This window comes from Ceratotherium simum, chromosome X (assembly GCF_057802395.1).
Source record: "Ceratotherium simum simum isolate JZ-2026a chromosome X, ASM5780239v1, whole genome shotgun sequence".
Lineage (NCBI taxonomy): Eukaryota > Metazoa > Chordata > Mammalia > Perissodactyla > Rhinocerotidae > Ceratotherium > Ceratotherium simum.
This window is the reverse complement of record NC_141940.1, coordinates 89,819,990-89,845,482: the sequence shown is the minus strand read 5'-3', so window position 1 is coordinate 89,845,482 and position 25,493 is coordinate 89,819,990. Positions and strand designations below refer to the sequence as shown.

The 25,493-nt window shown below is 43.3% G+C and overlaps 2 protein-coding genes and 1 pseudogene across 2 annotated transcripts; 2 read left to right on the top strand and 1 right to left on the bottom strand.

Moving 5' to 3' along the window:
• Window positions 1–601: 601 nt before the first annotated feature.
• ZNF630 (zinc finger protein 630) lies at window positions 602–10,651 on the bottom strand. The gene is made up of 4 exons (XM_087427783.1): window positions 10,453–10,651; window positions 3,323–3,449; window positions 2,969–3,061; window positions 602–2,457 (listed from the first exon to the last, which is right to left on the bottom strand). Exons 1-4 carry the CDS (start codon window positions 10,528–10,530, stop codon window positions 731–733), a joined length of 2,025 nt encoding a protein of 674 aa, XP_087283909.1. The 5' UTR covers window positions 10,531–10,651; the 3' UTR covers window positions 602–730.
• A 2,214-nt stretch (window positions 10,652–12,865) lies between these two features.
• LOC101393151 (retinol dehydrogenase 12 pseudogene) lies at window positions 12,866–13,811 on the top strand (annotated as a pseudogene).
• Window positions 13,812–16,202: 2,391 nt separating this feature from the next.
• Window positions 16,203–23,731, top strand: SSX4 (SSX family member 4). Its single transcript, XM_087427402.1, is given in 8 exon segments — window positions 16,203–16,226; window positions 17,492–17,627; window positions 17,868–17,982; window positions 18,338–18,436; window positions 21,132–21,181; window positions 22,783–22,921; window positions 23,635–23,685; window positions 23,688–23,731. Coding segments are annotated over 7 exon segments (567 nt in total). The 5' UTR covers window positions 16,203–16,226; window positions 17,492–17,558.
• The last annotated feature ends 1,762 nt before the right edge of the window (window positions 23,732–25,493 follow it).

Genomic DNA, 25,493 nt, shown 5'->3' with positions numbered 1-25,493 from the left:
TGAATGAATCAGAAAACAGAAAAATGATATAAATGCAAGAACTGGTCTTCAAGTGGGGGGCATAAAAAAATAAAACATTAGTATTAGTTTACCTAATTGAGGAAAAAGAAATCACAAATACACTCTATGAGAAATGATACTGGAGACATAACCACACATATAGAGAAAATTAAATGAATCAGAAGAGACTACTTTGCTCAAATTTTTACAAATATATTAAGAACCCTGAGGAAATGTATGATTTTTACAAAAATTACGAGGACCACATATATCTATATCTATATATCGATGGATATATCAATATAAATACATATACAATCTAAACAGAGAAAACATGATGGAAGAAATAGAAAAAGATGACAAAGAGATATCCTTCAAATAATCCACTATGCCCAAATAAATTCCCAGGAAAATTCTACAAAACCTTTAAAAACCAAACAACACCAAAGCAGTGCTCATTGTTCCAGATGCATTTATTCTGTGAAGAGGGCTGAGATACTTTGAGGGCGAGCAAATCCATTCCATATTTACAGTGTTGAAAACACTCTAAGGGCCTGACCAGATTATTCTGTGGAGGGGTAATCAGACATAATTAGGAATATATGAGTCTATTCTACAGTTGAGGAGGTGCCACATTTTTTCATGTCCAACATGCCCACAGGATTTCTGTTCAGTGTGAGTTTTCCCATGCACAACAAGGTCCGATTTCTGGGAAAAGACCTTCCCACAATCAGTATGTATGTAAAGTTTCTCTCCCATGTAGATTCTGATGTCCAGTGAGGTGTATATGCTGGCAGAAGACCCTCCCACAGTCACTGCATTTGGAGGGTTTCTCCCCCATGTGTGTTTTCTGATATGTGATCATTTGTGATTTCTGGGAAATGTTCATCCCATACTCAGCACATTCAGGGGGTTTCTCCCTAGTATGGGTTCTCTGATGGACAGCTAGTGGAGACTTCTCACAGAAGGCCTTTCCACATTCACTACATTCATATGGTTTCTCTCCAGTATGAGCTCTCTGATGTATAATGAGATGTGACTTCAGGGAAAAGGCCCTCCCACACTCAGTACACTCATAGGGTTTCTCCCCTGTATGAATTCTCTGATGAATAATGAGGGGTGATTTCTGGGAGAAGGTTTTGCCACATTCACTACACTCATAGGGTTTCTCCCCTGTATGAATTCTCTGGTGTATAATAAGAGGTGATTTCTGAGAGAAGGCTTTTCCACATTCTGTACATATATAAGGTTTCTCTCCAGTATGAAGCCTTTGATGTCCAGTGAGGTGTGACTTCTGGGAAAAGGCCTTCCCACAGTCGGTACATACATAAGGTTTCTCTCCTGTATGAATTCTTTGATGTCCTATGAGGTGGGACTGCTGGCAAAAGGTTTTCCCACATTCACTACACTTATAGGGTTTCTCTCCAGTATGCGTTCTCTGATGGATGATGAGCTGTGTTTTCCGAGGGAAAGTCTTCCCACATTCAGTACATTCATAGGGTTTCTCCCCAGTATGAGTTATCTGATGTATAAAAAGGTGAGACTTCTCACAGAAGGCTTTCCCACATTCACTGCATTCAAAGGGCTTCTTTCTGGTGTGAACTCGCTGATGTATAATAAGATGTGACTTCTGGGAGAAGGCTTTTTGACACTCAAAACATTCATAGGGTTTCTCTCCAGTGTGGACTCTCTGATGAACGAGGAAGGGCGACTTCTGGGAGAAGGTCCTCCCACACACAGTACATTCATAAGGCTTCTCCCCAGTATGAATCCTCTGATGCACAATGAGGTGTGATTTCTCACTGAAGGCTTTTCCACAATCTCCACATACATACGGTTTCTCTCCAGTATGAATTCTTTGATGTATAATGAGCTGTGACTTCTTAATAAAGCCCTTCCCACACACACTACAAACATTGGGTTTCTCCCCAGCTTGAACTTTCTTGTTTTGAATATGGGTTTGCTCATGATTGAGAACTTTTTCACACGGACTATGTCCACAGGATTTCATTCCAGTGTGAATTTTCTCAGGCACAGAACAGGAAGCACTATAGCTAGGTGGTCTCCCACATCCTAATCTCTCAATGGGGTTCTTTCTTGCATAGCTCCTATTACAAGTCAGTGAGTCTAAATTATATTTCAATCTCTTTTCACATGAATGAAGACTATGGAGTTTTTTACTTGAAGGATCAAAGTCTATGCACCCACTGAATATTTTTCCAAACGTATTATATTTGGGGATTCTCTTTTTGGTCAGTGTTTCATGGCTGATTACTGTGACCTGCCTCAAAACTCTGTCTTGTTTTCCTTGATATCTATCTATCTGACCATCAATATGCCAGACTTTTAAGATAGAGTACAGTGAATTATCCTTTGGGGCTCTTTCCAATATCTCCTTTTGAAATGAAAGTTCTCCAGAAATGATCTGCTGGGAAGCATCAAGGCTTTTCTCCCTGTCTGAAAGAAGAAGGAAAAGGTAGAATCAAAAAGTCACCAAAAAGAAAACAGCAATGGACAGATGTGCTAGGAAGGTGGCTGCTGTAGGATGCATGTTATAAAGGAGGCCTGAGGGCCGGCCCCATGGCTTAGTGGTTAAGTGCGGGCGCTCGGCTGCTGGCGGCCTGGGTTCAGATCCCGGGCGCGCACCGACGCACCGCTTCCCCGGCCATGCTGAGGCCGCGTCCCACATACAGCAACTAGAAGGATGTGCAACTATGACATACAACTATCTACTGGGGCTTTGGGGAGAAAAAGGAGGGGGATTGGTGATGGATGTTAGCTCAGAGCCAGTCTTCCTCAGCAAAAACAAAAGAAGAGGATTAGCACGGATGTTAGTTCAGGGCTGATCTTCCTCACAAAAAAAATAAAATAAAATAAAGGAGGCCTGATGAATTTTAAGGAAATGGAGGCCATTGATGTCAGGGAAGAAGAAAATGCCTTCTCGGCCATCCACCCAAGTCTCACTTACCTGAGTTGGACCTTGACAACTCACTCTCTATGATCCACGGGTCCTCTCCATGTTCCAACTTGAAGATCACATCTGGTGTTATACCTGAGTACCCTGTTAAGGGAACATTATAATGGCCTTAGCCTTGGCAGCTCAGAAATTCATGAAGAGAAGAAATAGTTTCAGAGGCCTCCCAGCAAAGACGGATCCTTACCTCACAAAAATAAATTCCAGATATAACAAAAATATAAACATAAAAACTAAAACTGTAAAAGAAAACACCCTGTTAATGGAAAATCATAAAGTTCATGGTCTTGCCAGCTCTGAAGGATGAGGAAGGTTTAATTCATTGTTACACAGAGAATTTGCCCTTACCCACAGAGACCAGGTGGCTATAGATCTCCAGCATCACCTCCCTGTGCAGCGTCTTCTGAGCAGGGTCCAGCTGCTGCCACTCTTCCTGGGTGAAGTCCACAGCCACATCCTCAAATGTCACTGGTTCCTATAACAGCACATTCCTGTACAGTCTGCTCATTCTGATCATTTTTACCACAGCAATGCCTGTAGGATGCCTACTTTGCACTTTGTATTGCATACTTAATGAGAAAAACAATGTAAAATCCTGCCATTAGCAAGAATAGTTAGTGGAACAGAACAGAGAGTCTAAAAATAGATGCAAATAAAAATGGGAAATTTAATATATAATAAAGGTGGCATTTTAAATAAGTGCAGAAAAGATGGATTATTCAAAACTGGGTAGTTATCAGAAAAAAATGTAAAGTTGGATTCTCTATCTCACACTATACACAAAAATAAATTTGAGCTATAACAAAAATTTAAACAAAGAAAAAAGGGAAGCCCTAAAATAAAGACAGGAGAGGTTTTTTTTTTTCTTTTTAAAAAGAATTTTAGAGTGGAGAAGATTCTTCTAACCAAGCATGCTACAAAACCCAGAAGACACAAAGGAAAACACTGATAAATTTGATTAATTTATGTTTTGCATGGCAAAATATATCATAAACAAACTCAATGGACAAGCAACTAACTGGGGAGAAGATATATGCACAACACATATAATAGCTGATTATTATACATTATAACATAACATATTATATTATAACAGCTAATTCCCTCAATATAGGGAGAGAGCTCCTACAAAGCAAGAAGAAAAAGACCAACAACTTAACTTTTTAAAGAATAATCAAAGGATATGACCACCAATTCACAGAAAAGAAAATGCAAATGGCTTCTAAACATGTAAAACAATGCTCAACCATGCAGTCTATACAGAAACTGATAAATAATAATGTACACCTGAAATTACACAATGTTATAAACAAATATGACCTCAATAAAATAATTATAAAAAATTAAAATTAAAAAAATAAAACATGCTCAACTTCACTCACATGAAGAGAAATGCAAATTAAAATAAGACAACTTGTTTCCCTTATATATTATCAAAGATTCGAGTTTGATAAGTCACTCTGAGTTTGGTGAAGATGTCAAGAAAGGAGCACACTCAAATTTACACTGGTACATTATATTTTGAGGGCAATTAATTTGGCAGTATCCATCAGAATGTTAAATGTACATATCCTCTAGCTAGTAATTCCATTTCTAGAAATTATTCTACATAAATACTCATATATGTGAGCAAAATAACTCATGTGAAGATACTGCACTACAGTACTGTTTACAATAGCAAAAGAATGAAAACAACCTCAAGGAGGATTGGATGAGCCAATTATGCTTCAGTCCCTATAAGGGAATACCACACGCTACCACAAACAGCAACAAGGGGGGCCGGCCCCGTGGCTTAGTCGTTAAGTGCGCGCGCTCTGCTACTGGCGGCCCGGGGTTCGGATCCCAGGCACGCACAGACGCACTGCTTCTCCGGCCATGCTGAGGCGCGTCCCACATACAGCAACTAGAAGGATGTGCAACTATGACATACAACTATCTACTGGGGCTTTGGGGAGAAAAGGTGAAAAAAAAGAGGAGGATTAGCAATAGATGTTAGCTCAGGGCCAGTCTTCCTCAGCAAAAAGAGGAGGGTTGGCATGGATGTTAGCTCAGGAGTGATCTTCCTCACACAAAAAAAAAAAAAAACAGCAACAAGGAAGCTCTACATGGATTGATATGCAACAATCTCTAAGATATATTGTTAAGTGCAAAAAATCATTCATCCATTCAGCAAGCAGTTATTGAGCACCTGCTAAATACCAGGCAGTGCTCTAGGGACTGGGGATACAGCAGGAAAGAAACTCGGCAAAAACACCTTCCCTCAAGGATCTTATATTCTAGTTGGGGGGGACAGACAACAAGGTTGAGAGATACATCACCACCTAGCCCCCCTCCCAAAAAAAGAGTTTGTAATGTGTACTTCAAAATTCATATCACTCATATACAAAAAGCTCCTAGAAAGCAATAAGCAAAAGACAAAGTAGGAAAGGGGGATTTACAGAGAAATACAAAATGGCAAATAAATATACGAAAAGATGCTGATGCTCATTTAACCATTAAATAAAAGCAAATGAAAATAAGAGATAATGCTCACTCATAAAAATAGCAAGAATGAAAAACATTGAGGCTATTTGGTAATCAGACAAATATTGGGAAATAGGCCTCCTTGTAAATGATTTGTAGCCACATGTGGAAGCTGATTACACAATATCAAAAGACAGTTTGAGAAATATCCTTTAAATTTTAAACATGCTTGCTTTCTGACCCAGCACATGAACGTCCAAGAATTTGGCCTACATAAATATTCGACAAATGTACAAAGATGTATTTATAAGGTTGTTCCCTTATTTGTGACTTCACTACTTTAGAGTCCTGGCTAGATCAGCTCTGCCTCAGTTTCTTCATCTGAAAAATGGGGATAATAATAGTACCTAGCACAAAATGTTCCCAGGTAAATTAAATAAGTTAATTCGATTATAATTTATTATAATGGTGCCTGGAACACAGTAAGCATTCAATAAACAGTAGCTGTTATTTTTCTTATTATTGTTACTATTATATATCAGAGAAAAAACTAGAAACAATAAAAAGGCCCATCAACAAGGGGCTGGTATCCTACAAACATTAAGAGGATAATAAAAGGATGCTATGAACAATTTTATGACAAGAAATTTGACAATGCAGATCAGGAGACTGCAAATTATGGTTCGCAGGCCAAATCCGGCCCACCAGTTAAGAATGGTTTGTACACTTTCAATGGCTGAAAAAAAAGTCAAAAGAAGAATATTTTGTAACGTGTGGAAAATTATATGAAATTCAGTGTCCATAAACAAAATGTTATCGGAGCATGGCCGTGCTCATTGGTTTACATATTGTCTACAGCTGCTTTCAACCTACAATAGCAGATTTGAGTAGTTGCAACAAAGACCATATGGCCCACAAAGCCTAAAATATTTCTATCTGGCCCTCTACACAGAAAGTTTGCTGGCCTCTAACTTAGACAAACTGGATAAATTACTTGAAAATCACAATGCACCAAACCCGACATTAAAAGAAACAGAAAATCTGAATGGTACCATATCTTTTAAATAAATCAAATTCATAATTAAAAACCTACCCACAAAGGAAACTCCACACCCTGATGACTTCACTGGGGAATTCTTCCAAACATTTAAGCAGGAAATAATACCAATCTTACCCAATCTCTTCCAGATAATACTTCCCAAATTGTTATAGGAGGCGAGTATAACTGTGATGCCAAAACATGACGAGAATTACACAAGAAAGGAAAATTACAGGCCAATACATCTCATGAACACAGTAGGAAAAATCCTAAACAAAATATTAACAAGGGACTGGCCAAATGATGACGATGATAGGAGTGGGTTAGGATAAATGATACATAAAGCAAGATTGGCCACTAGGGGATAATATTTGCAGCTGGCTAATAAGTCTAAAAAGATTCACTAAAATCTATTTTTGTGTATGTTCAAAATTGAAATTTCCATAATAAAATGTATACAAAGTACATTTGTTGGATACATTTTATTGATAGGTAAAAAAAAGTTTTTTACATACTACATACATACTACATCAGCACAGAAGATGTAGTATGTATATTTTTTGTGCATCGTTAAGAAAAATGCATGAAAATAATAAGATCACTCACACATATTTATATATATATACCTACACACATAGATGGGGTTTTATGTATAAAGAGTCTGGAAGGATCATCCCCAAACTACGCAATACTGCTTATGCCACGGAAGAAGGCAGAAGTTAGATTACAGAGATATTTCACTTTCTACTTTTTACTTTGCTGTATTGTTTACATTCTTTGCCCCATGTATAGATTATCCTTGAGAACAAAGAATAAAGACTGAAAACGGAAGAGCAGAGGAGATGGCCTTGAGTTGGACCATGACCCCACAAACTCTGAGATGACAGCAAAAGAGCTATGGAAAACCAGGAAACCACCCACTCTCCAAGTCTCTGCCAAAAAATTTTAACTAAAAACAGCCTCTTTGGAACAACTATTGATGATACCACACTGAGCTGAAAACCACTGGCCTTTAGGAAAACTCAACAATAAAATTTCTTAGACTAAAGGCCCAGAAATCTTGACTTGCTGAGGAGCTGGACTGATGAACTGATTTCTCTTCTCAAATCATCTGAGCATGTTTGCCCTTTTCACTGTAGGTGCCAGGAAGCTCGCAGATAAAATGTTTATCTCAGTTTATATGAAGGCCAGATGATCTGTGTATCTTCACAGCAACATTATCTGTATCTCGATCTTCTATTCTCTCTAAATTTCTCTAGCTCATTTTCAACTAATTGCCCTTTCCCATTTTGTTATGGGAAAACCAAATGGGAAGCAAACAACTTACCTGGGGCTCAATTATTTTCTGTTTCTCTTTGGAAAGCAATTGGGGGTGGGGTGGGGTACAGAGGAGTCTTCAGAGACCAGACTGGGTTAACCACTCTTCAGTGGCTAGATGTGAAATGTTTTGCTTGTTAATTCATTGACAACTTGTGTTTCTCATCTGACCAGTAATTCCATTTCTAGAACGTTGTCCTAAGGTAATAATCACGATGTGTGCAGAGGTTTAACTCCAGGAACCTTCATCACAGTTTTGTCTTAAACATCATAATATTGAAAATAACCTAAATGCCCAATCACTGAGGACTGAGAAAATAAGTTATGGAACCTCCAAAAGATGGAAAGGCAGGGGAACATTGTAAATAACACTATATATGATGAAGAGACACAGCAAGCAAACGTAAAGTATGGACTTTGTCTGAATCTTCACTTGAACAGACAAAAAAATCTTTGAGATCATCATTCAAGTTTGAGCCCTGACTAGATATTTGATGATATTAAGGAATTTAACCACTGACGATCTGAAGATACTATTGTTAATTATTTTACCTTGAATAACAGTATTGACCTTTAAGTCTTTATCTTTTACAGTTACATAATGGAGTATTTATGAATAAAATGATATGTCTGGGACTTGTTTCAAAATAATAAGGACTACATATGTAAAAATTCATTGAGCTGTATACTTAATATTTGTCCATTTTATGTTATACCTCAATTTAAAAAGAAAGAAAAAAACAATCTGGGAGGAAGAAATGAATGGATGGTTTAGATTAGGGGTTGGCAAACTTTTTCTGTAAAGGGCCAGATGGCAAATATTTTAAATTTGTGAAGCCTATGGTCTCTGCTGCAACTACTCCGCTCTGCTGTTGCAGGTTGAAAGTAGTCATAGACAATATACAAACCAATTATGTTCATTGGCTGTGTTCTAATAAAACCTCATTTATGGGCACTATAATTTGAATTTTATACCATTTTCACATATCACAAAATATTATTCTTCTTTTGATTTTTTTCCAACTATTAAAAATGTGAAAACCATTCTTAGCTTATGGCCATATAAAAACAGCAGCAGGCCAGATTGTTCCACTGCCTGCAGTTTTCCATCCCCTGGTCTAGATGAAACAAGATTGGCCCTGATGAGACTGGGTGATGTGCATAATGGAGGTTCATTACACAGTTCCCTCTATTTTTGTGAATGTTTGAAAATTTCCATAGAAATAAACTAAGTAGTACTATGGAAATAAAGTTAATGCCACGGAAAGATAGCTGAGAAATGAAAAAGAGGCAGACCACAAGATCATGCTCCCAATTGTTTAATAACAAACAAACATCTGTCCCCCAAGATATTACAATGGTTTGTGGCCCTCCAAAGCTCAACCCTACCTCACAAAATCTTATTCTTTGATATTTAATTTCTTTCACTGGATTTTCTTGGGTATCATATGAGCAGCACTGACCTTGAGTTCATGTTGGATCCATGAAATATATACAAGATCAGTGCTACAAAACCATGGTGAATAGATAATAATAAGGTATTAACTCAATTATCATTCCTAGCCTCACAGGATAGGCCCTGCTATTATCATCATTTCACAGTGAGGAAACTGAGGCCTAGAAAGTTAAGTGACTTGTCCAAGATCACACAGACACTGATTAGAGGGTGAGGTGGTGAGAAAACAAGAAGCAGAAAACTCCTCCCTAGCTGTTGTGCGTGGCACCAGGGTTTCCAGGGATGCAACTCTCTGTCTGCTTCTGGGTGTCCTAAAAAAATTAATTCTCCTCCTAAATTGCAGAGGACATTGGTTTTTAACTCAAGAATAACAAAATATTAAATTTACATTGTGCTTTACAGTTTAAAATTAACTTAAAATCTTAATATTCAAAGCCACAATAAGGAAAAGAGAAGCCAAGAATTAAGGAGATATTTGCAAAACACATATCACTGATAAAGGAGTGGTATCAGAATATATAAAAACAATTCCTACAAATCAATAAGGAAAAGACAGACAGACCAATAGAAAAAGAAGCAAAAGATCGGAACAGGCACCTCACAAAAGAGGATCTCCAAGTGATCAGTAAATATATGAAAAGGTCGTCATCAGGGAAATACAAATTAAAACCTCAATGTCTGACTTCTCCATTGGAATGTTGACACCACAAGAGCAGGGATTTTTGTTTATTCATGGATGTATTAGTCATCTCAAAGAGCCACCCATCCTGCACCCCAAAGAATCCCAACAATGACCCTACACATTTACGTTCCTGTCCCCATGGACCCTCATCACTCACCCTAAAGACTTCCCATTGCTCACCCCACAGATCTCCCATCATTCACCCAACAGACCCTCCACCACACCCCAGACTCCCTTCACTCACCCCACAAACCCCCTTCATTCACCCCACAGATGCCCTTCACTCACCCCCTTGAAACCCCATCATTCATCCTACAGACACCATCGCTCACCGCACAGACTCCCCATCACTCGTCCGCATAAACTCCCCACTGCATATCTCACACATCGTTATCCCTGATCCTACAGACTCCGCTATCACTGTTCTCCACGTCATTCAGTCCAAAGGGCCCCTCGTTAGTACTTCCACATGTCCCAGTCACTGACCACACAGACCCGCATCACTCAGCAGGGCCCCTCACCCTGGCTCTGCTCTCAGGACCCAAAAGCTCCTTCTCAAGCCGGGCTTTGCTTCCCGTTTGCACAAATGGGCTCAACATCCCCCGAAACTCCCTTTCCCTTCCAGCCCTCCTTGGTGGGTCTGGACGATGCCTTAGCTTATCTCTCGCACGCTCGGAAACAGCCGCCAAGCCGAGCTCTACCAGTAACAAAAATGGCGTCACTCGGTCTGCGCCAGGAACTCAGCGGCTGGCCGGGGCCTCACAATGCTTCTGGAGGCTCCCATTCCAGCCAGAGGAGATACGCGTTTGGGAGCCCGGGGAGTCCCTGTGATGCTTCCGAGGCAGGGTATTCGGAATTGGTGCTTGCAGAGTAGTGCGAGGCTCGGGCGCGCCGCGACTGTCCCGGCGGGTGAATGGGCGTTCCCGGCCAGCAGCAGAGGCACGGCCTGAGCAAAGGCGTGGCCACGGGGCGGGCTGCGGTGTTCGCTGGGCGCGGGGGAAAGTGGTCAGGCGGGACGGCAGAAGCACCGCCTGGGAGATTGCTCTGTGGAAGTCGCATTTCTAAAACAGAGAGAGAAAGTGAAAAGTCCTTTGACACAATGTATTCACTTGGGGGCTCATACACACACCCCGCCCGCCGCTCGGAGCCTCGTTCCCTAAGGCATCAATGGAGCAGGGCCCGCCCCCGTCTGTCGCTCACAGACCAGGCATCTCTGCGCTCCCGGTCTTTCATTGGCTCCTTCAAACATGAAAGGACCCGGCCTTCTGTCACTCAGCCCTGGCCCCTCTTCGCTCCCGGTCTTTCATTGGCTCCTTCGAACATGAAAGGGCCCGCCCTCCTGTCACTCACTGCCTGGACTTTCTGCCCGCGTCACTTAAAGTGGGCAGATGTGACATTTTGCAGCCCATAAAAAAGCTAAAAGAGTTAACAGAGTCAGAGGCTCGAGGTAAAACCTAAGGGGCATTGATTTTAGAAGACTTAACAAAAGCTAGATTGGAGTCAGCCCAGAACGGGATTGAATAGTTTACAAAAAAAATAAAATTCTATAAATCTCGGGCTCAATGAACAATATTCTTGGGGAATCACGGGAAACTCCCAGAGCCACCTAATGCTAGCCTTTTCATCTGTCCATCCTGGAATCAGTAGGTCCACAGCATCCTGGGTCCTGGTGCAGGCCTTGCCCTCACAGCAGGGTCTGTCACCACCACCACTGCAGAGTCTCTCTTGTTCTCTTTGTGGAAAGGTGCTGAGCACAGAGACTGTCACCATCCTGGTTTCCCACACCATGGTCTGCAGCCCTGACAGTCACCAAGTTCCTCCACACAACTGGCCCCAGGCTTTCCTACTTTCAGATGTGTCTGTGATTTACACATGCTCTCTGCAGGTGCTGGAGTTACAGTCTCCTGCGGTGGAGACCAGCAATGCAGTGAAGAATCACCCAGACATGGTCTTCATTCCTTCCTCTACTCTTTGTTAACTGTCTGACTTTGGGCAAATCCTGGCCTCTTGAATCTATATCTGTGACATGGGGCAATAAGACCATCTATATCACATGCTCCTGGGAGTGTATGTTAACATTCCTTGCCTACACAGAAGCTGAAATATAACGATGTACACCTGAAATTTACACAATGCTATAAACCAATGTGACCTCAATAAAATAGTAGTAATAAAAAGATTCCTTGTGAACCCAGAACTAAGTACAGAATAAATGCATGGTATCATTATTACCATGTTCACGATTTAATAACAACAGCTCATGTTTGTTGATCACTCACTGTGCCTAGCCCTATGCTAAGTGCTTTATAAGCACAAGTTACAACAGCCCTGTGAGGGAGGTACAGTTATTACTTCATTTCACAAAGGAGGAAATGGAGAGTCAGGGAGGTTGAGTGACTCATCCAAGGTCACTCAGTTATCAGGTGTTGGGCTGGGAAGTGAACTCAGGTCTGTCTGACTACAGAGCCCACATCCCTCCCACCAAGCTGCACTGCCTTTCATCCCATGTGGACTCAGATAGCTCCAGTCACTCCTTTCTAAACCCCATGACCCCAGAACTTCAGAACAAGGTGTCTGACTTGCTGCTTATAGTAGGCTGAATAATGGCCCCCAAAGATATTAGGTCATAATCCCTGGAACCTGTAAATGTTACCTTATTTGGAAAATGATTCTTTGCAAATATGATTAAGTTAAGGCTGTTGAGAGGGGGAGATTATCCTGGATTATCTGGGTGGGCCCTAAAGGCAACCACATGTATCCTTATAAGAAAGAGGCAGGCCAAGCTGTTGCTGAGAGCCCAGGAGCGAGAGAAGCAAAGGAGGGGGAGGAAGAAGCAGAGAAAAGCAGCCAGGAGTTGGAGCCAGACCAGGAGCCTGGGCCAGAGTTGGAGTTGAAGCTGCTTTTGCTAAAGCAACAACAACTAAAGAAGTCGAAAAGATGCTGGTTATCTTGGGACTGCTTCCCTCCTTCCTTTCTTTCCTGTATGTGATAGCTCCATCCATCAGGAAGTTGTGTCCTGGTGGGGTTTGGAAAACAAACGTGCAGCTTCCCAGGAAGGGAGTGGTGATCACCAGAGCCAACATGGCCATAGGCAAGGAGACAGCCAGAGAGCTGGCTTGCGGAGCCGGAGTATGCATTGCCTGCTGAGATGTACTGAAGGGGGAGTCTGCTGCCAGTTAAATCTAAGCTGATACAAAGAACTCCCAGGTGCTGGTGCTGAAACTGGACCTATCTGACACCAAATCCACCCAAGCCTTTGCTGAGGGCTTTCTGGCAGCGGGAAAAATAGCTCCATATTCTGATCAACAACGCAGGAGTGATGATGCGTCCATATTCCAAGACAGCCAATGGCTTTGAAACCCACCTGGGAGTCAACCCCCCGGGCCAGTTCCTTCTCACCCACTTGCTCCTGGGGTGGCTGAAGGAGTCTGCTCCTGCACCGGAGGTGGGCCTGTCATCGGTGGCCCACCATGCTGGCAAGACTTGCTTCTATGACCTCTGGGGTGAGAACCGCTGCAGTCGGGGTTTTGCTTATTGCCACGGCCAGCTGGCCAATGTGCTTTTTACTCAGGAGCTGGCCAAGAGGCTCCAAGGCCCAGGGGTCACCATCTACACAGTGCACCCAGGCATTGTCCGCTCTGAGCTGGTCTGGCACTCCTTCCAGCTGTGCCTGCTCTGGCGGCTCTTCTTCCCCTTTGTCAAGTCAGCCCAGGACGGGGCGAAGACTAGTCTGCACTGCGCCCTGGCTGAGGGCCTGAAGTCGCTGCGTGGCAAGTACTTCAGTGACTGCAAGAGGACCTGGGTCTCTCCAAGGGCCTGAAATAACAAAATGGCTGAGTACCTGTGGAACGCCAGCTATGAGCTTCTAGGAATCCAGTGAGAGTAGAGGTGGTAGGGAGGGCCACAGCTTTATCAGGTCTGGTCCATGCCATAATGAAAGGGGACCAAGGAGAAGGCCCACCCTGAAGGATTTTCCTGGCTGGCTACTGTTGCAAATCCTGCCCTGCTCTGATTCTCCTGACCCTTCTGGAAACCTTTGCACACCCAATCCTCTTGCAAAGCTGGCTCATGGCATGAGATGTTCACACCTACAAAGCATTCTTCTCCAGGACTTGCAAGAGTCAGCTATCCTCTTGGGGCAAGAGGACTGGGCAGATCCCAGGATGGGCATGGGGAAGGCAGAAGAGCCTGAGAAATTGGGGCAATTTCCTCACCAATACCAGAAATGCCAGCCAGAATGTTGGTGACAGGAGATGACAGGAGCATCAATGTGACATATTTCTAGGGACTATGAGACTGAAACTTTTGACTGATCTCTTTCCTCTTTGAAATACTAGTCACAACTCTGGAGTCTGGACCAACTCAGGAAAATCTTGGCCAACCTTGGCCAACTTCGGTTCCTTCCTCTGAGCATCCTGGAGCCACTGCATGAAGCTAAACCTTCCCGTTTTCTTTTTCCAGTTGTTTTTTTAAGATTAAAATTTTTTTCCAGCTTTATTGAGATATAATTGACATATAACATTGTGTAAGTTAGGATCTTCCCATTTTCAATCATCAGCAGATGGTTTCTTTTTCTAAAGAATTCTCTTTACCTCAATTTTTAGAGAAAATAAAGACTGCACATTCAAAAAAAAGGAAAAGAAAAAGAAAGAGGCAGAGGGAGATTTGAAGAGACACGCAAGGGGAAGGTGATGTAAAGATGGAACAGAGAGAGATCTAAAGATGCTGGTCTTCAAGATTGGAGTAATGCCACCAGAAGCCAAGGAATGATGATAGACCCCAGAAGCTGGAAGAGGCAAAGAATGGATTCTCCCTAGAGCCTGTGGAGGGGGCACAGCCCTTCTGACACCTTGATTTTGGACAGTGATACTGATTTCGGACTTCTGGCCTCCAGAGCTGTAAGAGAATAAACTTCTGTTGTTTTATGCCACAAACTTTTTGGTAATTTGTTACAGCAGGAAATTATGGGTGATTGTAGGAGATTATGTAGATTATGTTAAAGGTCCTTTGTAGTTTTTGTGTGTGTGTGTGTGAGGAGATCAGCCCTGTGCTAACATCTGCCAATCCTCCTCTTTTCTTTGCTGAGGAAGACTGGCCCTGGGCTAACATCCGTGCCCATCTTCCTCCACTTTATATGGGACGCCGCCACAGCATGGCTTGACAAGCAGTGCCGGATCCCGCGAACCCCAGCCGCCACAGCGGAGCACGCGTGCTTAACCGCTTGTGCCACGGGGCCGGCCCTCCTTTGTAGTTTTAAGATGCATTCATTCATTCATTCAACCAACAAACAAATATTTGAGGCAATATAGAAGATGATTAAAAGCACAGACTTTGGACTCAAACCAACTTGGGAGTGAATTCCAGCTCTGCTACCTGCTGATTGTGTGATCTTGATCAGGTTGTTTAACTCTCTGAACCTCAGTCTCAACATCTGCACAATGGGGATGATAACAGTACTTAACTCAATGGGAGTTTGTGAAAATTAAATGGGACGATGCACATAGAGGGGTTTGCGCTGGATACAGAAGTCATTGCCCTGTCCCTACCCTAAGAGAGCTCTCTGTCATTCTAGGAGGAGCAACTTAGAGAAATCAGGGCTGCGGATGGGAAGCCCCGGGGGTATTAGGGACCCACCGGAGGCACTAGGGTGGGGCAGGAGACACTTTCTAGAGAAAGTGACTTCTGAGCCCCCTGAGGAACACACCAAGCCCTAATTACATGGATACTCTTTTTAATACTATTGCTGCAAATATTAGTATTAAGGGAGTAAAACATATTTCTGGTTATTAGGTCTTCTAGAAAAAGCACATTTCGAAAACTGTTTAAAAAAAGTTTAAAATTCTTAAGTTACTGGGAGATCCTAGGAAAGACCTCCTATTTGAGGAAGCTGGAGACTGATGGGAAGGATCTGAGATAGCAGCCTGTCTCCTGTACACCACTTATTAAAAACTAAACAACAAATGCACAACAGAGGGTAGGAAGATGTAGGCTGAATTGAAAGGGAACATCTGAGCATGCGTGCCTACGGAACCTGGAGCGGCCAATTCTGGCAGAGAGCGACCCTGCTTTCAGTGGGAAAATTAGAGTCTCCACCCACTTTGAGAAGACGTTACTGTCCCTGGAACCTGGACTAATAGACCCCTCTCCTGCCTCACTTGCTCCGCCTACTTTCCTGACGTCCGATTGGCCGATCAAGTTTCCTAAGTGTTCTGACTGGTCGATTGTCGTTGGGCAGTTGAATTGCAGGATTTCGCCTCGTCGTGGAGCGACTAGTCGCCACCGCTTCACCTCTGAGGTAGGTTCTCGCTGCGAGTCACCCTGGACAGGTTAAGGGGGGTCAGGTAGAAAAGCTGGCAGGCTCTGCATATCGCTCAAGTGGTTGGGTCTTTGCTGTGCCTCCCAAGATCCTCAAGATACTTAGGGCTAAAAGACCGGGTAGGCCCAATTGCGTAATGGTTGAGTCCGCCTGCTCCGCTGCAGTGGCCCGGGATTACCAGTTTGGATCCTGAGCGTGGACCTACACCACTCATTAAGCCATGCTGTGGCAGCGTCCCACATACAAAATAGAGGAATATGGGCACAGATGTTAGCTCAGAACCACTCTTCCTCAAGCAAAAAGAGGAAGATTGGCAATACGTGTTAGCTCAGGGCCAATCTTCCTCACCAAAAAAAAAGAGAGAGGGGGAGACAACTGAAAGCCGTTTGGAGGGATCCTCATCAGGCAGAGATAAAACCAAAACTGCCTTCAGTCTCCGAGACTCCCTAACTGCTCTTCCTGAGAGAAACAAAACTCCCCTCAGCCTGAGAAACCCGCAAATCAGCCAGACGCCCCTAGGTTTCTTTAAGCAGAGATAATAGCCTCTGCCTAAGGGACTCCTTTATTGCTTCCTCTGGGATAAAGCAGCAATCTTCTTGGCCTCAGAGACCTCTGAATTTCCTCTCCCTAAGAGATTCCCAATGCCCTCAGGTTGGGGAGCATGAGATTGCTGCATTGAAACTCCCCACATTCTCAGCCTGAGTGATGGCTGGTCCTGTAGTCTCGAGATTCCAGCTCTCTTCACTCTAATAATTTTCAAATGACCTAGTAATAGCCTCTAAATCCACTCATATTAACGATCTTCATTTCTTTTCAACAGAGCAAAACCCCAAATCCCTCTGCCTGAAAACTCAAACCTATCGGTCAGAGACACCATATGATCTCTGGGATTTACCTCCCCACTTTGCCTCAAAACACCCCCCACTCAATAAAACTATACACTCACGTCACTGCTTCCCTAACGAGGGTCTTTATATCTTTCCTTCAGGATAAGCCAAACTCCAGACAAACTACTAACAACAGTAACCAACCCCCCTCAAACGCTCCAAGCTGCTTTGATCATGCTCACAGAAAACCTGTCATCCCTAATCAATACTTTTCCCAGAGACCTCCAGCCCCCTGTTCTCACCTGACTTCCCTCCCTGTCCTTACTCAAGGACAGATAAGCCCAGGATGGAGAAAAGTAAAACCTTGATTCCAGGTAACTGAGTGTGGCCTTCCCTCAGTGCTTTCTCTCTTTACAGGACCTTTGGCCTTGTGGCTGGAGTGACTCAGGCTGTGTCTCTTTGAGATCAGACCATTCCCAGTGCCATGAACGGAGACAGCTTCTTGGCAAAGATTCTTAGGAAGGATACCCAGAAATCAGAGAAGAAATGCAAGGTGAGGTGATCTGGAGGGGAGCAGAGGAGAGGCCCAGGGGACAGGGTAGGGTGACTAGATTTCTGAGGAGGTGAGGTCAGAGGCACTAGGGACAAGGAGCAGTGTGTCAGGGGGAGATCTGGAGCTTCCCACCCTCACTCTGTCCTTGCCTAGCATCCCTGCAGACGACAAGGTCTGTGAATGTCAGACGTGTTTAGCTGAGTAGCTAGCTGCCTGGATTTATTTTTCTTTGTTTTCTAGGCCTTCAAGGATATTGCCAAATACATCTCTAAGGAAGAGTGGGCAAAGCTGGGATATTCAGAGAAAATCACCTATGTGTATATGAAGAGAAACTATGACACTATGACTCGTCTAGGTAACAGGAAGTTCTGGGTCTGCACAAGCCTGGGAACACATGACCGTACCTCATTCCCTTTACATGCCATGGCTGCTTCTTAAGCTGCAGCAAGTGCCCCACTTTCCTTTTAAGGGGGGAGAAATCCCAGGGCAGATTCTGGGCGTTCTGCTCTTTTATATCCTGTGCAGGGCCGAAGGCCAGGAGTGGCCACAGAGATGCTCAGACCTGGATCCTGCCTGTTTCTCTCCCACTGGCCCTTGTTTGGTTCTCCCCAGCTGATGAGCTTCACTGTCCGTGCTGCCTCTCAGCCTCTCAGCATCCCACCCTCCTTTCAAGTTGTCTCTTAAGAAACAAATATTTTGCTTCTTTCTAGGTCTCAGGGCCAAACTCCCAGCTTTCATGTATCCTAAAAAACGGACCACAAAATCCCGTGGGCATAATTCTGGTGAAGGTCGGAACCCCAGGAATCAGGGTGAGTGATAGGAAGGGCCTGTAAAGAGTCTCCTGAAGCCCGACTGCTTTGGGGTCCAGCTGCTTGGGAGGGATTCTCAGGAGCTTGTTCCCTCAAAAGCATCATGGCTGAGTGAAAAAGTTGGATGCAGAAGGTTAAGTACAGTCAGAGGCCATTCATATAAAATCCTCAAACATGCAAAACAAGAATATATATTTTATGGGTACTAAGTAAATAGTAAATGTATAAGAACCTGACCTGAATGAGAATAAAACCCATCAAATTCAGAAGTGGAGAAGGAGGGAGGGCAGGGATCAGTGAAGGCTGCATAGATGCCTTCAGCTGCGACTCGTTTATAGTGTTTTCTTTTTTCTTCAATTATTTTATTGAGATCATAATGATTTATAACATTGTGTAATTTCGGGTGTATATTATTATTTATCAATTTCTGAATAGACTGTATCGTGCTCACCACCAGTAGTCTAATTTTTGTCCATCACCGTATATATGTGCCCCTTTACCCCTTTTGCCCACCCCCAGACCCTTTCCCCACTGGTAACCACTAAACTGTTCCCTTTATCCTTGTATTTGTTTATCTTCCACATATGAGTGAAATCATGCGGTATTTGTCTTGCTCTGTCGGGCTTATTTCACTTAACATCATACCCTCAAGGACCACCCATGTTGTTGCAAATGGGACGATTTTGTCTTTTTTTATGGCGGAGTAGTATTCCATGGTATATATACCACATCTTCTTTATCCATTCATCCGTAGAAGGGCACTTGGGTTGCTTCCACGTCTCGGCTATTGTGAATAGTGCTGCAATGAACATAGGGACGCATAAATCTCTTTGGATCATTGATTTCAAGTTCTTTGGATAAATACCCAGAAGTGGGATAGCTGGATTGCATGGTATTTCTATTTTTAATATTTTGAGAAATCTCCATACTGTTTTCCATAGAGGCTGCACCAGTTTGCATTCCCACCAGCAGTGCATGAGGGTTCCCTTTTCTCCACGTCCTCTCCAGCATTTGTTGTTTTTTGTCTTGGTAGTTATAGCCATTCTGACTGGTGTAAGGTGATATCTCATTGTAGTTCTGATTTACATTTCCTGATGATTAGATGTTGAACATCTTTTCATGTGTCTTTTGGCCATCTGTATATATTCTTTGGAAAAATGTCTGTTCAGATCCTCGGCCCATTTTTTGATTGGTTGTTTGTTTTTTTGTTGTTGAGTTGTATGAGTTCTTTATATATTTTGGAAATTAACCCCTTGTCAGATATATGATTTGCAAATATTTTCTCCCAGTTGGTGGGTTGTCTTTTCATTTTGTTCATGGTTTCCTTTGCCTTGCAGAAGCTTTTTAGTCTGATGTAGTCCCATTTGTTAATTTTTTTCTTTTGTTTCCCTTGCCTAAGTAGACATGGTATTCGAAAAGATGCTGCTAAGACCAATGTCAAGTAGTATACTGCCTATATTTTCTTCTAGGAGTTTTATGGTTATGGAGTTTTCTTATATTTTGAATAAAGATCTCAGAGCGATCTGAAACAGTTGTGGGATAATGTTGAGCTCCAACTAGACTCAGTGGTAGATGTGCACGTGTTTCCAATATTATTCTCCACAATTTTCTGTATATTTGAAACATTTCTTTTTTTAAAGGAGTTATTGTTCTTGCTAAACACCGTTAATGAATCACAGGACAACTCAGAAAAATGTGATTAAAGCCTAAATCCACCAAAAACTTCCAGAATCAGTTTCATAATAGTACATGGGTATTAGATAAATATCTTAAGGGAGAAAGTGATTAGCGCATTATGTAGTGACATACAGCTCTTTCCTGGTGTTTTACCAAAACCGAATTGTCTTCTCTCTCCTAATCGAATCTGATTCTATGTGTTAAGCTTGGGAGAGGGCTTGAGAGAGCAGTCCCCACCCACCCACACACTGAGCTTTCCCACTTGTCAGTGGGCAGAGGCAACATAGGGTGAAAAAAACAACAGATTCTAGAAATCTTTGTGCATTTGAGCAGTGTGTGTACTCACTATAAAGAGGACGCGATGGGTTCACCTGCTTTTCTGCTCTGACAGCACAGTTGTAAAAAGACAGGGTCAGAATGTTCAAACTGTCTCAAGTAGACCTATGACTCTCCAGCTACATGAGCCAGATTCCACAAGTTCCCAAACTGTGAGAGAACTGAAAATCCAGTGCTTGAGTGTCTACAAAGTTTTTGACATTAAAGGAATGTCTTTATTCTGGAAACATTCTAGAACCGCTGGACTAGATCATCCACGGTTCATCACACACTTAACAGCTTCGTTGAGGTATAATTGACCTACTAAAAAATTCACCAATTTTAAGTGTACAGTGATTTTTAGTTGCCACACATCTTTAAGTGAATACAGTTCAAATTATCAACCGATCAATTGAACTCTTTGCGGAAAAAAGTAAGTAATATGTAATGGAATAGGATGAGGTGGTGATGGGGTTTAATTCACATTTTGTAAACCATCAGAAGGAAAATTATGAATTGATGCTGCAAATAAATGCATAAGCCATTAGTAAAGATAATTCAGAAGCCGATCTCAAAATACCTCCTTGACAGTGAGTGGACTCATAACCCTCTGCTGCAGAATTCCCTGCTACTGCAGGAGTCTCTCTGGAGTTTGGGAATATTTACCAACAAAGAAAAATTTTGATTTGTCACCTTCTTTTAGACGAACCTCCTCAGAAGGCTTCCAATGTGCAACAGAGAAAACACCGGAAGGTGAGTATCTCCCAATTCTAAAAGACCGGAGACCCTTGCTCCCTCCATGGATGTGAATATTGGGAAGAGGGGGCGAATATAGAAAATGGCCTGGCCCTCACTGCCTCCCTGTCCTGATCTCTTTATCACGATGCCTGATGGATCATCGCAAGCTTTATAATAATTAATAATAATTGTGGTAGCTGATACTTCTTTTGTTTACATAGTGATGCCAGATATTTTAAGCAATTCACATGGATTAATGTATTTAATCCTTAAGCAAACCCTATGACGTTGTTACTATCATTATCCAGAAATAACAATGAGGATATTATTATATAATATAAATAATAATAGTAAATATGAGGATATCGTGGTACAACGATGTTAAATAATTTGCCTGAGTCCACAGTGGCAGTGGTAGTAGTCTAATCCAAAACCCCAAACCATTTCCAAGCTCATGAACTTTTTCCTACGTTTATGAAGTTCAGGCATTCCCCCTAGGGCTTTACCTCACACATGCTGCTGCTGCTTCCATTTAGACACCCAATATCGCAACAGGAAATACCACTTCCTCTCTGCTCTGTCGCAGGGCCACTCTCACGTGGTTTAGGAATCTCTTGAACTGTGGGCCCCTCCCTACTGTGAGCTCCTTCGGGGCCTGGTCTGCACCTGAGACATCTCTGAAACCTCAGTCCCAGCCGAGGGGGACCCTCAGAGGTGCCTGCATGTTTATTGAATAAGTGATTCCACAATTGCAGATTAAACTCTCGTTTAGAGGGTTAAAGGGGTCTGGGAATTGGATTGCCAGAGTGGAGACAGTTGAGGAGAGAATTCAAAGAAGGATCATGAGAGAAAGTATTCGTTTTTATTGTTACCACATTTAAACAGTGTTTACAAGCTCAGAAAGTACTTTCCCTTTGCTTGTTTTCCATTTATTGTTCGCTGTTTCATAAATGAGGGAACTGAATGAAAGGTAGCTTAAGATTGGTGGTCAATGACACCCTCTGGCGCAAACAGAATTGGCACAGGAACCACCTCGCCTGTTTCCACATTAAACGTTCTGGCCAGGGCAGGACGGTCTGGCACATCTGGCACTGCTTGCTTTGCTGTCTACAGTCATTTCTGGGAACCATTCCTTTCCTCTGCCTTCCCGCTATTCATCTCCCCCACACCATTTTCCAGCAGTGTTTTGTCCCCTCTGTATATTTTTACATCTACTCTCTCAGCAGCTGTCTACTAGCTTATACGTGATCCCTTATATTTGATAGAAGCCCCTCCTTTCCTTCACAGACCTCGTGGATTCTTAGAATGCTGTTCTTCCCCAAATCTTCTGTATACTACACTCCCGCTTACGTGGAGGCTTTTGCTGTTTGCAAGAGTGTCAGTCTGGACAGAGCGTGAAGACAAGCGTTCTAGTCCTGGAAACACCCTTCATTTAGGCCACTCTTTTTCCTTCTAACCTCCCAGGTTCCTCACAATTTAGGTATGAGTAATGTAATGAGCACCCAGAGTTGTTGAGGACGTTAATTAAGGTACTGTATCTGAAGACACTCTGTAAGCTTTAAAGCACTAGTGAAATGATATTGATACTGTTTATATATGACCTTCACATTAAAAAGGTGATGCGCAAGAAGCCAGCAAAGGAAAATAATGATTCGAAGCCAGTGCCAGTAACGCCTGGCTCAGAGCAGGCTCACGAACAGCTGTGCCCCCTGGGACAAGCGAGTACCTTTGGTCAACAGAGTGAGAAGACACCAGGTAAGAGAAAACTATTTGGGAACGACTCCTCTGGCTTCCCTGGCTATGTTCAAGTGTGGGATCTAGGCGTGGGAGATGGATCCTGGATAGGCCTGGGTCCAGGCTTGCCTGAGGAGCTCACCCACCTCCAGCTGAGATGTTAGAACATGACTTCCAGAGTCACAGATTTGAGTTGTCATCGATATGAAAGCCATGTAACTGTGGGCAAGTCTTCTCAATTCTCTGAACTCTAGATTCCTAGTCCATGAAACAGAAATAAAGAATCATAGTTCACAGATTGTTCAAAGGCATTGAATTAAATCTAGAGGACCTGACAACATGAAAGGTGCTCGAGTAATTCCACCTGTGATAACCTGGGAACATATCTTACTCAGAGTTGTATCCCCAGCCTTCATCTCAATGGCTGACACACAATATGCCCTTAACAGATATATGCTGAATGAAAGAAGGTCTGAATGAACGTTCTGATAAGTAAAGAGGTTGGGGATCTAAACCTGACAATGGGAGGAGCCAGAAGCTAAAACACCAACTGACATTTCATGTGTATTGGTATGGGTCTAACATCTCAGCCTCCTTGAGTCAGAAGATGTGGAACAGACTGTAGAAGGCCCGTCGGCACTTGGGAGGGAGGAGGCATCTCCTTATCTGACAAAACAGAGCCTAACACTCCCCAACCCACCCAACGCCCAGTTACCAACTCTTCTCCACCACAGGACCCAGGAAAGGGAAGACTAATGTCTGGGCCCACAGGTTGCGAGAAAGACCCCAGTAGCATATGAAGAGATCAGTGATCCCGAGGAAGATGACTGACTCTGTAAGTGACCCTTCAATCCATCCTCACACCCCTGGAAAATGCACTGTTCCATTATGGTACTGGTATCGCATCTTGTCACTTGTTCCCCAAATCATTCCTTTCTCCTAGTCCCTTGGGGTGCAGCATTGAGGCTAAATGTTGAGGTTTCCAATGCTGTTTCTACTCCCTGCTCTGTATATTCAGGGATCTTCCCCTCCCAGGATGCTGTGGGCTCCCAAACCCCAGGTCAGCTCCCAATGTGTAGGCCACACTATCCTCTAGCCTAGGAACTCATAGAACAGGTGAGGGAACCACTGTGGCATGAGCAGAAGGTTCGCTTTGAGGAGCAGTGGGAGATGCGTACAGATCGTGAAGTTGGGCGGAATCAGAGTGCTTGGGGTCCTGCAGGTCAGGATGAGGAGTGGGGTATGGATTTATCAGGCAATGGGAGCTCACTGCCACTTATTTTCTCTTCTTTCTCCTTGCCTCAGCCTCCAGGATGTGACAAGTGCCTGTGGTAAGAAGCAAAACCTGGTGGCCTTTCATGAACACCGGCATGGCTGTGAACTCCTTGCCACCAGGTGTACAGCAAATGAAAGAAAGTATTCACCACAGTGAAAAGTTAAGCATGATTTTCCTTACCATGTGCCAAACATTCTGTTAGATATTAGGTGTTGTTGATGAGCAAGACATATACCTAATGCGTATTTCTGTCTTTGTATCCATGCACCTACCTTAGAAAACAAGTATTGTTAAGTATTCTCTGCATAGAACAGCACTACCCTCCCCTTCCCCAGGGAGGGGACTACTGAGGGCAGTTCTGGGCGTTTGATTCCAGATGTTTCTCTCTGCATTTACACACACACACACACACGGTACCACGATGAGCATCTCCTCCCTGCTTTTCCCCACTACCAGCGTGTCCTGGACAAGTCCGTCTCATTCTGTTTCCTGTTCAGTGGATGCTCCATGCTGCAAACCCCCATTATTCATTCACCCTGCCTTAGTCACTGACAATAAACCTTTACAAAGTTTTCCCCGTTGTTTGCTCCTCTCGTTCTTGCACACACAGCCCTGTGCGCCTGTGTGAGTGTTTCTTTTTTTTTTTTTTTAATTTTTTTATTTATTTTTATTTTTTTTCCTCCAAAGCCCCAGTAGATAGTTGTATGTCATAGTTGCACAGCCTTCCAGTTGCTGTATGTGGGACGCGGGCTCATCGTGGCCGGAGAAGCGGTGCGTCGGTGTGCGCCCGGGATCCGAACCCGGGCCGCCAGCAGCAGAGCACGCGCACTTAACCGCTAAGCCACGGGGCCGGCCCTGTGTGAGTGTTTCTTTAGCACACATTCTTAGAAGTGGAATTGCTGTGTCAGAGGGTTCGTGCATTCAGCAAGCGCCTAATGAGTGCATACTGTTACCAAGCACTGTTCTAGGTGCTGAAGAGACATCGGGGAACAAGACAGACAAATGTCCCTGCCCATGTGGAGCTGACATTCTAGTGGGGAATGTTTCCAGTATTTAATTTGATAGATGCTGTACAGCCCAATCCTGGGGCAGGATTCTGCAGCTGGTGGTTGGACGCCTTATTTTTAGCTCTCTGTAAGATCTTCAGAGTCAAGGGCTGGAATGGTCCATTTAAGAGTGTATGGGAGGAGACAGAGAACACACCATCAACTGGGAAACATGAAGGAATAGGGAAAGAGCACTCCACTGTGGGACACGTGGTGGACAGAAATGGAAGAGTCCACTTAGTCATGATGCAGGGGAGCAACAGATGGAAAA

Excerpts from the sequence above, each read along its gene's own strand:
- ZNF630 (XM_087427783.1), bottom strand. The coding sequence starts at position 10,530 with ATGTTGAGCCCATTTGTGCAAACGGGAAGCAAAGCCCGGCTTGAGAAG. Across the intron at positions 3,062-3,322 it reads TAGCCACCTGGTCTCTGTGG|GGTACTCAGGTATAACACCA; the intron begins GTAAGGGCAAAT and ends TTCCCTTAACAG. Across the intron at positions 2,458-2,968 it reads GTTGTCAAGGTCCAACTCAG|ACAGGGAGAAAAGCCTTGAT; the intron begins GTAAGTGAGACT and ends TTCTTCTTTCAG.